We start from the raw sequence: 15,797 nt of genomic DNA on the forward strand, positions 1-15,797 counted from the left end.
ACCTGCCCCTGGGTCCAGGACGTCAGGTGGTGTGGGCACGGAAGCCTCCATGCCCCCCGGAGGAGGGCGAGAGATGGTGGACTCTGGGGCCCTTCGCTCAGAGTGCACCGAGCGAGAGGCTGATGGTGGTGGAGCCCCTTGAGCTTGGTGGTACGCCCACGGGGTCCAAAACGACCAGTGCAAAGGTCCCTGAGCGGGATCCTCCGCTACCTCCTGCCATTGGCCCATGTCCGGATCATCGGCCTGTCCCTGAGGGGGGTATGCCGATCTCGATGCCCCATCGGAGGAGCGGGACACTGATCGAGATGGCCATGGCGGTGCCGACCGCGCCGAGACGAGCTCCGGACGGTACGGTGCCGTACGGTGCTGGTCCAGAGATGAACGGTCTCTGTGCGGTGCCAGCGAACGGTACCGAGATCGGGATCGGTGCCGACGACCGCGTCGGTGCCGGGAGTCCGACCTGGACTTGGAATTGGATCTTGAATAGGCCCGGTGCCGGGAGCGGTCTCTCGACGTCGATCGTATCGGTGCCGAGAACTACGTGTCGATGTAGATCGGTGCCGACGATCATAGCGGTGCCGAGACGTAGAGCGGTGCCGCGACGATTATCTTGGCCGCGAGTACGACCGGTGCCGAGGTGATATCCGGCGCCGGGACTGCGAGCGGCGTGGGGACCTGCTTCGGGACCTGGACCGGTGCCGTGGTTCCAGCCCCTGTGATGGAGGGTGCATCAAGGCAGGTTTCCCCCTGGATTGCACCGGACGAGGGGCCAACGGTGCCGGTGGTTGGGGCGGTGCCGGCTCCGTGAGAGCGATCAAGTCTCTCGCCGTCGCGAAGGTCTCTGGGGTTGACGGGAGGCACTGTATCACCGCCGGTCGCGGTGGTGACCCTGTCTGCACCGGACTCAACGGCCTCGGAGCCGGAGTCGACGGTGCTGGAGGCACCTGTTTTCGGTGCTCCACAGGCGGACGCGGCTCTACCCCCGGCACCGGGGGAGCTGGCGTCTTCGGCACGGCAGTCCCCGTCTTATGGGATTTTTTATGTCCCGGGGATGATGAGCGGCGCCGAGGCACTTGTTGTGAGTGCGGTGCCGACGAGGTCCGGTGCCGTGGAGGCTTGTCCGACGTGGTCGGAATGGTCGGTGCCGCCGGGGCACTGCGCACCGAGGTGCTAGGTGCCGGGGCCTGACGCGCCGATGGAGCGTCCGGGCTAAGTGCCGCCTCCATAAGGAGTTGCCGGAGCCGAAAGTCCCGCTCCTTCTTGGTCCTCGGTCTGAAGGCCTTACAGATCTTGCACTTATCTGTCTGATGGGATTCTCCCAGGCACTTCAGACACGAGTCGTGCGGGTCACTCGTTGGCATAGGCTTAGCGCAGGAGGCGCACTGTTTGAAGCCGGGAGCCTTGGGCATGGGCCCGGCTATGCGCCGGGGGAAAAAAGGGGGAGACAACCCCCTTAATCCCCTTTAACTATATAACAACTATTAACAAAGTGAATAAACAACTATCTAACTATATACAACTAGAACTATAACTATAACTGTGAATAACGGAATAAGCTAGGGAGAGTGGAGAACAGCTACGCCCCGCTCCACAGTTCCAACGACCGTCAGGGGCGGTAAGAAGGAACTGAGGGGGCGCCGGGTCGGCTGGGGTATATATTCAGCGCCATGAAGGCGCCACTCTAGGGGGCTCCACAGCCGACCCGCCGGTGTTGCTAGGGTAGAAAATTCTCCGACGATCGTGCACGCGGCGCGCGCACACCTAATGGAATGGATATGAGCAAGCACTCGAAGAAGAAGAAATATTCTGAAATCACTCCATATGCATTTCAGTGGCCAAAGAAGATTATTATAAAGTTGAAGGACAAAAATCCTAGCCATAACTCGCTGCAGGTGTATTTTGGGGATAGCAAAAGCATCTCAAAGTGCAAATAAGGCCATAGGGAATTAGCAGTTCAATTAAATAAGAGGCTGTAAGGTAAGGCAATACTTTGGTATTAGTTTCTTAAAACTGAACCTAAGATGTACTGGCAACCAAATCTTCAAAAAATTAAAACCGCTACACTATTAGTATTTGTTAGTGAAGAATCCTTGGTGCTATTTAAGCCAGACTTGCGGAGAGGCTTGACAAATGCATTACTATGGTCTATTGCACACTGGAGTGTACAAGTCAACAGATGTCTGCCATGTCAACTTAGGCAAACATGTTGATGCTTTGAATTATTTCTGAGATAAAAAGGACAAATGTTAAATGATATGTAACAGAGTCCATAAGGATCCCTGGTTAAAAGAACTGCTGTTCTGTGTAGATTCAGGTGATGTAGTGAACTAAAATTGATGTTGAGAACTAAATAGCACTTTATCTCAGAGGACATCTTGTAATAGAAATAGAAAAGGTCTACAAAGATCTTGTGTACAAGGAGAAACTAAAAAGAGTAGAATAATTTAGCTTAAACAGAATAAGGAAGAGATGGGAGGTATCAAGCTGACTAGAGTAATTTGAAGTAAATGTAGAAGTTGAGATACTTTAGTTTTGATCGACTTAAACTGTGTATTATTTCTAACAGGTGAAAATACTAGAAAAAGCTAAAAAAAAAAAAATATATCTTATTTGCTTTTTAAGTCTTTATGCAACTTCCTTTTTCATTTCCTTCAGCTCTTTCAGGGAAAATCAGTGAAATCAATTTCCCTTTCATTGTTAATTTCACTTCAAGGTTCTCAATACAGCAATGTTTAGGTTTTGCTGAGATCCTAAGAATCCATCTGGTAAAGGATTCATTGTTCTGTAACAGTACCTTCTGGCACATCTGACAAACTCACTACACCCGACATATTGCTCTCCTAGTATTTATCCAAAGAAGGTAAAGTGTGAGGCATCTAATAGTCTCTAAGGTGCCACAAGTACTCCTGTTCTTTTTGAGGATACAGACTAACACGGCTGCTACCCTGAAACCTAATAAAAATTTGTCATACTGATTCTCGTATTCATTGCAAGATGTATGTACATGGGATATTTGAGTTGTGTATGTGTACTCGAAAAAAGCTTTAAAATCTGCGGGCAAACAGGTTTTGCCAGACAAATGGATGTAGATTCAGCTATCGGCCTTGATTCATGTGTAGATTAAGCATTGGAAGCTCTGTTTTGTATATGGTGTCAACAGGCGGATGTGAAAACAACTTAAAGTCAGCACACCAGGAACGGAATCCCTGGGGGTCATCCTGACCATGGGGACAAAAACAATGAGTTTTGGGAAATGCACAAAGTCATTTTGTTTTCATTCGCTGAGGAAGCAAAAAGAACAGTGCATTTTGCATTCATGAGATAAGCTGTTTTAAACAAAACTTTAATAGGCTAAAAACCTAACTTTAGGTCTTGTATTACTGTGCAGGTGCAAATGCTAGTAAGTTGAGATGATTAATAAAGAATAAACAGGTCTTTGGATTTTTTTCTACAATAGAATTTAAAAATCAAGAGCGTGGTATAAGTGGTACTATCAGGGTGATAATGCTTTAAACTATATGCTAGAGATTAATTAGTTGTGTCACAGAAAATTCTAAATTCCCTGTCGCTCAGGAACATTGATAAAATACTTTCCATACTACAGTCATATTGGATTTTTAGGGGCTGATTCTGCTTCCATTTGAAAACATTAATAAAACATCCATTGACCTACAATAATTGCAGGAATTGGCTCTACCCTCGTAGCAGGAATTGTACGTTTTGTATAGGCTGGTGGCCATGGATTTATGTACTCTGAAATTCTGTGGCTGTGCAATTTATTGTAGAATTGTGTTCTAGAATGAGTATTTTTTTTATTTATTTAAAAAACAAAAAGCTTCTAGCCCTTTTATGGATGGGAAGAAAACAACATAAATGCAAACAGTGTATCTAATGCAGTGTTTGCAGAAAGATAGGAACACTAGCTCTGAGGTGCGAACTGTCCTATTATCTCAATTAGTGTTTGTTTTGAAACCTAATTATGGCAGTTAAAAATGCAACTTTCACTGCTGATCATGTTGGCATCACTCACCTTCTCAGGTCCCAAAAGTCCCAACTGTCTCCTCTGCTTCCAAAACCTTCAGGTTTCCCCTGATTTTTATACTTCATCGATTTGTCTTCAGCAGGGCCGGCTCCAGGCACCAGCTTCTCAAGCAGGTGCATGGGGCGGCCGCTCCTGAGAGGGGCGGCATGTCCAGGTATTCGGCGGCAATTCGGCGGACGGTCCCTCAATCCTGCTGGGAGCAAAGGACCTCCCGCCGAATTGCCGCCGCAGATCGCGATCGCGGCTCTTTTTGTGTGTGTGTGTGTGTGTGTGTGTTTTGGCTGCTTGGGGCGGCCAAAACCCTGGAGCCGCCCCTGGTCTTCAGTACAAATTGTGCAGCACATTGAAAATTAAAAAATGGAGTAGCAGAAAACTGAATTCAACTGAGGGTATATTCTGATTGTACTATTCAATTTGATATTCAGTAAAATCTTAATTTGTTAATCTAGTTGAAGATGTCACAGAATTTCCAACCCTGGAATGTCTCAGGGTTCTGTGGTTTTGCCATGGAATATGTGACTCTGCTTGGGGGGTTTCATAAGTGGGCATTTAAACCTGATACGTGTGTTAGGAGGGAGAAGGGATCTATACATCTACTGTCAATTGTAGAGTCACACTTGAAAATTAGTTCCACAATACCTACAACGTAAGCAAAAGTAATTTTGTATTGAAGAATGAAAACAGTAAGTCTGCTCCTCCTGATCATTAGTCTTGGAATAGGGCTTCAGAATGTCAGTCGAGAGCAGTATACTTTCTGCAAATGTTCTAACTTCCCTGGACAAAATCTGGATGTGTAGGGGGTACAGAGGATTTAATATCTTCCTACATAGAGAACACTTTCAGGTGATGCACATCTTTCTTTTTGTAATACCTTCTTCAAATCCAGGGACAAGGTTGTATCCTGTCACTGATCCTCCTGCCCCATGTGTGTTTTTTTGTTTGTTTGCTTGTTTTTCATTTCATGTGCTAATTCATTCCCCTGCGCTCTTCTGTTTACATCAGACCTGAAATTAATCATGGCATGTTGAGAAGCAACTTCTGCAGCCTTTTTCACACTGTCAAGTAGCAAACTTGGTGAAGATGCAAAATGCTTCTCTTTCCGGAGTTGACGTTGGAAGATTTTTCTGAGCATCCTTAGCCGAGTCCACTTGAAATGAGCTATTAAAAACACTATTGCTTAGTCAGTGAGGTGGAGTAAAAGGCCAGAAGCATCAATTTGCAGACCTCGGGGAGAGAATCTGATGAAATTTGCAAAGGATCCTGATGTCAGTAGACTGAAAATTGTTTTGGAAGGGGTAAAACTTTGTAGATTCTAACAGTGGTTGAATTATTGTCTTTGCTTTTACTCTCAGAATCCCTGCTCTTGCAACGACCATTTTGTCTTTAATATGAAATCTTTGTCAGTGTCTGATAAGACCAGTAATGTCATTTGAACTAGGAAGTGCCATGCAAACTGAATTGAATGTTAAATTCAATTAAAATTAGGTTTAGTTAAAATGGGTTTAAGACACCTTATCTGGTTTGTCCAGTTAAACGCTCAAATCTGGTTTAGAAAACAATTTGAGACGAGAGCCTTCTTTTTAAAAAAAGCTTTTATGTTACTATCGATTATATTTACCTAACAATTCAGTCTTATTCCTCTTCTCTTCCAAATGGGATTTCCCTTTCCAAAGAATAGTCTTAAAATATTTTTTTTATTTAGCTTTCTGAGATCTTGTTTGGAGGGCTTACTGAGAATGCCTACAAGGTGAAAATGGTAGGAATTTTTATGACTAGTTTGTGCTTTTTATACATAAATATTGTTGGATTTATATACCTCATAGTAGGTTTTAAAACCAATCTTAACAGTAGGGTTAAAATAACTATGTAATAGAATGCTAGGTGGCTTCTCCATTAGTCCAAACCTTTAGTCTAACTGCAAACCTGGACAGAAATAATCAGAGGGAATGGAGCACAAAACCCATTGGGAAGGGAACACTTGATCCCGTGCAGGGATTTGATCTCTGCTGACCAGGCAGGGTGTGGGAGTGCTGAGGGCAGCATGCTCATTTGCTTTGTGGGGGTGTCATATTTGCACTGCCTTTGAACAAGACCCCTTATCCCCAACAATGTTTAGACAACCGACTGAACAGCACAAACTCTTCAAATAGCTGAATCCAAGCCCTTAGCAGAAGGAAGGTTGCTCTGTTGGGGCCTTTAAGGATGCTAGAGCATCCCGGAGCATCTGTTTTATAAAATAAGGAAAATTTAAAAATCATTGAGGAGCAACTGCTATTTTATATCAAAACAACCTAGGTTTTTTCACTTTAAAGGGTTTCAATAAAGCCTCCTGTCATAGTAATTCTGGCAGCTGTCAAGAGGAGGCATGTCAGTCTACATCTGTATTTGATTTATTTTAACTATTCTCTTCTGACCCTTCTATTTTATTTTAATTGAATTTGGTCTGAATTCATGCCTGTGTCTGTTTCTACAATGCTTGTTTTCTGTAGCCTGAAGAGCATGATTCTAAGTAGCAACATCCTCTATGCTTTTGGTTAGTTCAGTAAAAGGTATTCTCTAACTTAAAATAAATAAACTTAATAAAGGTGGTTATAGAAAAAGGTCTGTTGTACAAAGGGTTTGGCTCTCATCCAAGCATCTCTCAGCTGTGTGTCTAGTCTGAGTTAAGGTTTACTTGTACCCCAGAAATATAATGGAATGCTACATAGTTTTACTAATCCCCTACATCTTTCCTGAGCCCTATATTCATTTTCAGCCAGTGCTAAAGTTACTCTCAGTGGGAAGCGTAATGGTGCAGTGATGCTGAAAGCTTTCCTGCACAATAGTGTCTTTGAAATAGGGTGTGTCAGTTTTTTCCTTTACTTCATGCACTTGCGGTCTGCGGTGTTAAATCCATGCCACACAAATCTTAATTTTCAATGAGTATGCTGATTGCTGATTCCTGTTTGTCTTATGGATCTAAGAACTGAACCTTTATAAGTGAGCAACTGCACACCTGAAAAACTGAGCACAGTAGAATTTATTTAATACACATCTCTTTAAAAAAAAAAAAAACAACAACAAAAACTTGGTGGTCTCACTCCACTTCTCAGTGAAGCTATAATAACACAAGCTGTGGTGAGGGATTAATAATGTAAGACTCTGCTCTTACAAAATACACTTGTGTGTGTATTTTTTGAATATCGTGTACACTACAGTATTGAGTGTTGGGATGGTGCCATACTGGTGTGACTGTACTGAATGAACGGTGACAACATGGCTTGACATGACTGAACTGTGAAAGAGGATTCTGGGAGAAGAATCCTTTTCTTAGCATCCGGCAGATGCCAGAAGTGAAACTGACTGGCTCCATGCTGCGTGTATGATGAATACTGATCTTTGCATCAGCAAATATGTCCATTTGAAAGCAAACAACACGTGTAGAATATCTTGAGTGGAGCACGGGCTGACCGGGGTATCTTGACCCTGTAGAAAGACATCACACAGGGGGCTAAAGTGAATGATTCATCAGGGAGTGAATGTGGGGTAATGTTCAGTTGGCACCACTCTGCAGACTTCTCCTAAAGTATTAGGTAAAAAATTAATAACCACATTCCCATTGAGCATGCTTTTAAGACATGTGAATCCTTTGAGGAAAAAGTATAAAAATCAAGCCAATTAAATTACTGTTGGGGATTCCTTAATTGACGCTTGAAGAAACTGCTAGACAGAGTAGCCAAAACTCTGCTCTGTGGGCTTGAGTAGGATTGTGACCAGAAGGGTTTCCAGGCAGCCAAGGCCTTGCCTCCAGAGAATCCAAGACAGACCAGAGGGCTGAGGAGACCAGACCTGGAGAGAAGAAGCCATCCATAGAATTGGTGACCACCTTCTCTGTTTGCGAAGCAGGGATTGCGTGAAGCTAGTGCAGGGCCTGTTTGTGTATGTTTGTGAAAGAGAGGCTCGCTAAGAGGAATGTATAGCTCTTAACGTATAGTTCTTAATGTTTAACATAGGAGTTATGTGCATAATGTAACCCTTTACCTCTTGTGTAATTCCTTCTCAATAAACTGCTGTGCATGCAAGATAATTATTGTGGACCTCTTTCATTGGTATGACAGTAATCTGCTCCAATGGGAGCCATTAAAGATCCATTTCAGGGGTAGTAGTGCCCCCTGGTGCCAACATTGAGCACAAGGAATTAAACATGGCTAACCAGATTTTGAAAAGTTCCAATCCCAGGCCACAATTTTATAGCAGTCAGAGATCCCTGAAAAAGATTCAGGGCTAGTCAACAGTGGGAACTTACATGGGCATAGCTACATCTCTCAGGGGTGTGAAAAATCCACACCCTTAAGAGACATAGCTACACTGGCCTATCCCTTGATGTAGACTGAGTTAATTCGATGGAAGAATTCTTCTGTTGACCTAGCTACTACTTCTTGGCCTAAGTAATCCACCTCCCCCAACTGGAGAACCTCTCCCATTGGCATAGTGTCTATGCCGACACACACCACAGCTGGGCCACTGTAGCAGTTTAAGTGTAGACAAGTCCTTAGAGTTAAAATGTTGCCAGCTGTGCGTACAATGGTGTAATGGTTTTTACCTTCAAGGTATGTGTAATGTTGACCATAAAATCATAGCTTTAATTGCCTTTGGATAAACTGATGTAGATGACTCATTAATATAACAAATCTTTCCATTTTTAAACCACAGTACGCTGGTCTAGTGGATGAGAGAAAGCAGTAGATGTGATATATCTTGGTTTTAATAGTCTTTTGATACATTCCTACATGACATTCTCATAAGCAATCTGGGGAAATGTGATCTAGATGAAATTACTGTAAGGTGGGCACATAACTCTTTGAAAAATCCTATTCAGAGTATCAGAGGGGTAGCCGTGTTAATCTGAATCTGTAAAAAGCAACGGAGGGTCCTGTGGCACCTTTAAGACTAACAGAAGTATTGGGAGCATAAGCTTTCGTGGGTAAGAACCTCACTTCTTCAGATGCAAGATGTACTTGCATCTGAAGAAGTGAGGTTCTTACCCACAAAAGCTTATGCTCCCAATACTTCTGTTAGTCTTAAAGGTGCCACAGGACCCTCCGTTGCTTTATTCAGAGTAGTTTATTAATAGGACTTACCTAGTGGGCTCCCCTGGGGATCTGTCCTGGGTCTGGTACTGGTCAGTATTTTCATTAATGACTTGAATAATGGAGCAGAGATTATGGTTATAACAGTTGCAAATGACACTAAGCTCTGAGGAGCTGCACTTTGAAGGACAGGATCAGACTTCAAAATGACCTTGACAAATTAAGAGAATTGGTCTGAAATCAACAAGATGAAATTCAATAAAGACCAGCGCAAAGCACTATACATAGGAAGGAAAATCAAAATGCACAACTACAAAATGGGGAATAACTGTCAAGGTAGTAGTTCTGCAGAAAGTATCTGGGACCTATAGTGGATCAGAAACTGAACATGAGCCAACAATGATGATGCAGTTGCAAAAAAAGGTTAATATAATTCAGGAGTGTAGTAACAGGAGTGTTGTATGTAAGCTATGGGAGGTAATGGTCCCCCTCTGTTAGGCATTGGTGAGGTCTCAGCTGGCGTACTGTGTCCAGTTTGGGGCGCCAGACATCAAGAAACTTGGACAAAGTAGAGAGAGCCCAGAAGAGATGGTAAAAGGTTTAGAAAACCTGACATATGAGGAAAGTTTGAAAAACAAACAAAAAAACAAACCCACCTGGGCATGTTTAGTCTCAAGAAAAGAAGGCTGAGGGGGGACTTGATAAGTTTTCAAATATGTTATAAAGAGGACAGTGATTGATTTTTCATGTCCACTGAAGGTAGAACAAGAACTAAGGCTTAATCTGCGATAAGGGAGGTTTAGATTAGCTATTAGGAAAAATTGTGTAATTATAAGGGTAGTTAAGCACTGGAATAGGTTATGAAGGGAGGCTGTGGAATCCTCATCATTGGAGGTTTTAAAGAACAGCTTGGACAAACACCTGTCAGGGATGGTGTAGAATGGTTTACTTGGCCCTGCCTCAGCGCAAGGGGCTGGATTAGATAAGCTCTTGAGGTCCCTTCCAGCCAGAGCCCTCCCTAGGGTATGGCAAATCGGTGCGACCGCCCCGGGCCCTGAGCTTTGAGGGGCCCCATGCTTTGTGAGGAGGAGAGGAAGGAGAGCGGGGGAGGGGGGTGAGGAGGAGCCCCCCACCAACTTCCTCCTCTTCCCAGTGCTTCCTGCCCGCCAGCAGCCCTGCCGATCAGCGCCTCCCCCTCCCTGACTCCCAGCACCTACTGCTAATCAATTGTTTTGCAGTGTCTGGAGGTGCTAGGAGGGGGGAGCGAGGGTGCAATGTGCGAGGGGGAAGTGGCAGAACTGGTGGGGAAGAGGTGGGGTGGGGCCTTGGGTGGATCCGGGTGGGAGTACCCCCTGGCAGATAGGCCCAGAGTTTCTATGTCCTGGGCCCCATACCCCCCTAGGGCTATGATAAACATCTATTGAAAGCTTTGGGATTTACTAATTTTTGGTTCATAACTGGTAAATTAAAAAATATATTCTAGTAATCGCCTAGCTATTGAACAAGACCCTAACAAATTTAGAATTCATTTTGGAAATTCTTGGCTGCTTTCCTTTCTGTGTAATACACGTCGGATAATTCCTTTTTGGTGCACCAGCATTATTGGTTTTAGCACGCTTTTGTGGGAATGGCACACTTGTATTGGTAAAATATGCATTCGTGCTATGGTTTAAGTTGCAATACTAAAAGCTAATTAATTTTACAGCATGTACTTGTGACTGTAAGAGCATCCCAGTGCCAGATAGCAAAGGGCTCTCTGGTATTTAACAATAAATCTCAGCTGGCCTGACCAGCTCAATGCTGGGACAGTTGGTCAGTTTGACCGTGTGCTTGCTTGCTTGTTTGTTTGAAAAGTGTGAATTGGGAGTGCTTTGTTCCAGGTGGGCCTTGAGTGGGCCTGATTGATATATAAGGGCAGTCAGCAGCGAACCAGCTGAGCGGCGAACAGCAGAGGCTAACAGCGGGAGTTTGCCTAGGGAGAGCGCACTGAGGCTTTCATCTGCAGGTTTCTCTGAGTAGTTCCTGCAACAGTTGAGGAAGCTCTTAAGAGGACGGTGATATGGAAGGTGAGCGATCAGCTGTTGTAACCTGCACAGGTTGTGCCATGTTTGTCTTTCTTCCACAGGACAGAAGCGACTTTGTCTGTACAAAGTGCAAGCTGGTCTCCATATTGGAAGAGAAGGTTCGAGGGCTGGAGAAACGAGTGTCGACTCTGCGTTGCACAAGGGAAAATGAAGATTTCCTGGACAGACGTCAGGAGATGCTTCTACGGCCACAATGTTCTGAAGATTCAGAGCAGGCGCAGCAGGGACAGAAGGATTGTGAAGAGGTTTGGCAGCATGTGACCTCCAGAAAGAGAAAGAGGAGCGTCCATGCACCAGCAATGGAGATACAGGTGAGCAATCGTTTCCATGTTCTCTCTACAGGTACTAATGCGGAGAGTCGACTAGATGACCCATCTGAGGGAAGGGAGCAGAAGGAGACTCCACCGATTGGAAGGCAAAAGATGCACTGTCCTAGGGATGGGGGTTCCACGACCACCACTCCCAAGAGGAGGAGTAGGGTGGTGGTAGTCGGGGACTCCCTCCTCAGGGGGACTGAGTCATCTATCGGCCGCCCCGACCGGGAAAACCGAGAGGTCTGCTGCTTGCCAGGAGCTAGGATACACGATGTGACGGAGAGACTGCCGAGACTCATCAAGCCCTCGGATCGCTACCCCTTCCTGCTTCTCCACGTGGGCACCAATGATACTGCCAAGAATGACCTTGAATGGATCACTGCAGACTACATGGCTCCGGGAAGAAGGATAAAGGAGTTTGAGGCGCAAGTGGTGTTCTCGTCCATCCTCCCTGTGCAAAGAAAAGGCCGGGGTAGAGACCGTCGAATCGTGGAAGTCAACAAATGGCTACGCAGGTGGTGTCGAAGAGAAGGCTTTGGATTCTTCGACCATGGGATGGTGCTCCAAGAAGGAGGAGTGCTAGGCAGAGACGGGCTCCACCTAACAAAGAGAGGGAAGAGCATCTTTGCCAGCAGGCTGGCTAACCTAGTGAGGAGGGCTTTAAACTAGGTTCACCGGGGGAAGGAGACCAAAGCCCTGAGGTAAGTGGGGAAATGGGATCCTGGGAGGAAGCACAAGCAGGAGAGCGCAAGAGGGGAGGACTCCTGGCTCATGCTGAGAAAGAGGGACGATTGAGGAGTTATCTTAAGTGCCTATACACAAATGCAAGAAGCCTGGGAAACAAGCAGGGAGAACTGGAAGTCCTGGCACAGTCAGGGAACTACGATGTGATTGGAATAACAGAGACTTGGTGGGATAACTCACATGACTGGAGTACTGTCATGGATGGATATAAACTGTTCAGGACGGACAGGCAGGGCAGAAAAGGTGGGGGAGTTGCGTTGTATGTAAGAGAGGAGTATGACTGCTCAGAGCTCCGGTATGAAACTGCAGAAAAACCTGAGAGTCTCTGGATAAAGTTGAGAAGTGTGAGCAACAAGGGTGATGTCATGGTTGGTGTCTGCTATAGACCACCAGACCAGGGGGATGAGGTGGACGAGGCTTTCTTCTGGCAACTAGCAGAAGTTGCTAGATCGCAGGCCCTGGTTCTCATGGGATACTTTAATCACCCTGATATCTGCTGGGAGAGCAATACAGTGGTGCACAGACAATCCAGGAAGTTTTTGGAAAGTGTAGGGGACAATTGTACAGTTAGAAATAAAAAGGGTCCAACTTCAGTGTTAATCAGCTGTTGTGCAGCATAAGACATAAAAAGATGTGCCTTTTGTAATGAGCAGTAATACTTTACCCCAAAGAGGAATAGTAAAAGATTCATATGTACCATGTAATGCAAATATAGTGTACACCAGGGGTTCTCAAACTGGGGGTCGGGACCCCTCGGGGTCGTGAGGTTATTACATGGGGGGGTCGCAAGCTGTCAGCCTCCACCCCAAATCCTGCTTTGCCTCCAGCATTTATAATGGTGTTAAATATGTAAACAAGTGTTTTTCATTTATAAAGGGGGCGGGGGTCACACTCAGAGGCTAGCTATGTGAAATAGTTTGAGAACCACACTCTTTTATTCTTCTGGATAAACCTCTAATTTATATAATTCAGCCTTGCTTCAAATCAAGCAATAAAAGTTGCTGTTGGAACTGCAATTTCTGCTTTGCATTGTCAGACTTTATAATGAACCGTGCAGTCTTCACATTGCATGAATGCTGGGGTTTATATTTTAAAATATTTTTTACAATTCTGATTAAATTATTGGTACACCACAGTAGTAATTTTGTCACTACTTAGAGACACTGAAGCTGCTTGTGCATTCATATTTACATTCCTCTACATAAAAACAAATCTTGTCCTATCCTTTTTTTGACTACTGTGGGTACTCACAGATCTAAACACATTTCTGAGGCTGAATGTAACTTGAATATCCCGCACATGTCCTGATTGTGACACCGACTCAATTGTTGCTTGACTCCTCTGCTTGTCTCTCTCACCAACAGAAGTTGGTCCAATAAACAATATCATTTCACCCACCTTGTCTCTCTAATATCCTGGGACCAACACAGCTACAACAACACGGCATATCCTCTGCTTGAGTAACTTAAAGCTAAACTGGACAAAGCACTAGGGAATGGTTCTGCATTAGCCGCTAGAAACTAATAAGATTACCTAATACTGTAGGGGGTAGTGTTTTGAAAGGCACCCTTGGAGCCCAACTCCCACTGACTAACGGTGCCTTTGAAAATTTACTCAAGTCTTTTTAAATTCCCAATGAGGAACACAAACACACCAGGACACTGAGGCAATGGCTAGTCACGTCCCACATAGAAGACTCGGCCATAGTCTCTTAAACACACACACATTCCCCCACTCCAACCATTGGCGTGAGGTTTTCTCTCAGAACTCCTTACACTACAGGGGTAAATTGAATAAATTAACTTTTCAAGATAAGCCATCTTTTCCTGAACAACTAAGAAAACAAGGAAACTTTCAGTTTTCCAATATAATTCAAATTATTACATACTCTTCAGTTATCTCTTACTAGTCAATCAATAACTTCACCAATCATTTCCTTTTCCTTTTTAAGACTAAAATTTGCAAAGATCACAAACTCTCATACGTCAGATTTCTTTGACTCCCCATTGTTAAGAACTGGAACCCACCACTCGAGTTGCTTGTCCCTATGTAGCTTCGAAGCATTACTGGTGTTCCTCTTGCTCTGTTTGTCATATGTGTCGCACAAAGTGTGTCCTCTATGTGGGAAAGTTTGCACAAGGAGAAAAAGCACCCTTCTAATATTTTCATACTTTTTAATCTTTCAGAGTAGGAGAAGATAGAGAAGAGATGGAAATCAATAAAACACAAGAGAAAGCCAACATCTAGTCTACACCAAAGCCATTAATCAGTCTAATTACATTACTGAGGATTGACAAATCCCTAGCTTCTTGTGAAGACAACGGTATGTCGACGGAGAGCATCTAACCTCAGCGGAGCTATCGCCACTTGCAGGGGTGGACTAATCAAGCAGATGGGCAAGCTCTCACCCCTTGGCTTAGAGCATCTGCAAACGAAGTGCTACAGCGAAGCAACTGCACCATCAGCTTAATTGTTCTGCCATAGCATCAGACACTCTCAACATTCATGTATCCTGAAATCTGAATTTGGAGCCCGACATACTCATTGCCTCATTGGTTCCCCTCATTTCTTCACTGCATGAAAGTCCTTGTTCCCCACAAGGCAACAGTGTGTGAGTCACAGAAAAGGAAAGTAATCTGAAGACGCTCTCGCGCTCTGTCTTTGACTCCTGAAACTTTGGAGCCAAACAGTGAAGGATGATTAGTGTCCAGCTAACCCAGGTATTCTTTGGGACTGTAATCAATGAATCAATGGGCAGTGGAGTTGGCAAACAATTTTCCTCGTGTCAGTCATCACCCTAGCTTCCTCGGTAGCATTTCAAATATACAGTAGCGCTGAGAAAAGAACAGCAGCTCTCGGTGACCAATTTATCACAGAAAGCTTGCATCCTTTACATGCTTTCACTGCGGAAAGAGCACGTGTGCCATGATTTCATAGGGCAGAGATTTAGGTCTATTTGGATTCAGGGAACTCCGCTATGGGGTGCCTTCCCTGTGCGCAATTGACATGTGGCTCACTGTACAGGTATATCGTGACCGTCTCAGGGTTCTGAGGATGGTGGGTCTCCTTGTTACGTCCTTCCACTTTGTCAGCTGGATGTTAGCGACCAAACTCATCCAGACGGTCAGCAGGTCAAGCACCCTCCTCTAAGCTACATAAGCCCTGACAGTTGATAGTAGACACAACGTCGCGCCTGAGTGTCTTCAAATCCTCAGGGAAATCCAGATCCTCTGTACCCAAAGCAATGGTCTAGCCCCAGGTTACTAATTTTACTCTAGACCACTGCTCCTGTATCACACACAGCACTTGAGTACAGTTAGGAAACAAAAGGACATTTTTTAACAAGGGATAGCGATATAAACAGAAACAATTGTGACTGATGGAAAAACGGTGACAACCCTCCCCCGTATATGACCTACGCATTAATAGTTACCTTTCCTATCTAAGTAGATTGTAACCACATACTTCAGTCATAGACTCATAGAAGATGAGTGTTGGAGGCGACCTCAGGAATTCCTTTAGTCCAATCCCCTACTCAAAGCCA

The 15,797-nt window shown here is 44.6% G+C and overlaps 1 protein-coding gene across 5 annotated transcripts in view; it reads left to right on the forward strand.

Moving 5' to 3' along the window:
- LOC135978811 (uncharacterized) overlaps positions 1-15,136 on the forward strand; it is a 22,600-nt gene extending 7,464 nt beyond the window's left edge. For 2 of the 5 annotated variants that reach the window (XM_065579576.1, XM_065579575.1), the window contains 2 exons: positions 11,237-12,210; positions 14,440-15,136. In XM_065579576.1, the coding sequence (XP_065435648.1) occupies positions 11,237-12,178 (942 nt within the window). In that variant the 3' untranslated portion in view covers positions 12,179-12,210; positions 14,440-15,136. The remainder of the gene's footprint in view (positions 1-11,236; positions 12,211-14,439) is intronic. The other 3 variants (XM_065579578.1, XM_065579577.1, XR_010596175.1) reach the window with 2 other exon arrangements.
- The last annotated feature ends 661 nt before the right edge of the window (positions 15,137-15,797 follow it).

Source organism: Chrysemys picta, unplaced genomic scaffold, assembly GCF_011386835.1.
Source record: "Chrysemys picta bellii isolate R12L10 unplaced genomic scaffold, ASM1138683v2 scaf458, whole genome shotgun sequence".
NCBI classification, from domain to species: domain Eukaryota; kingdom Metazoa; phylum Chordata; order Testudines; family Emydidae; genus Chrysemys; species Chrysemys picta.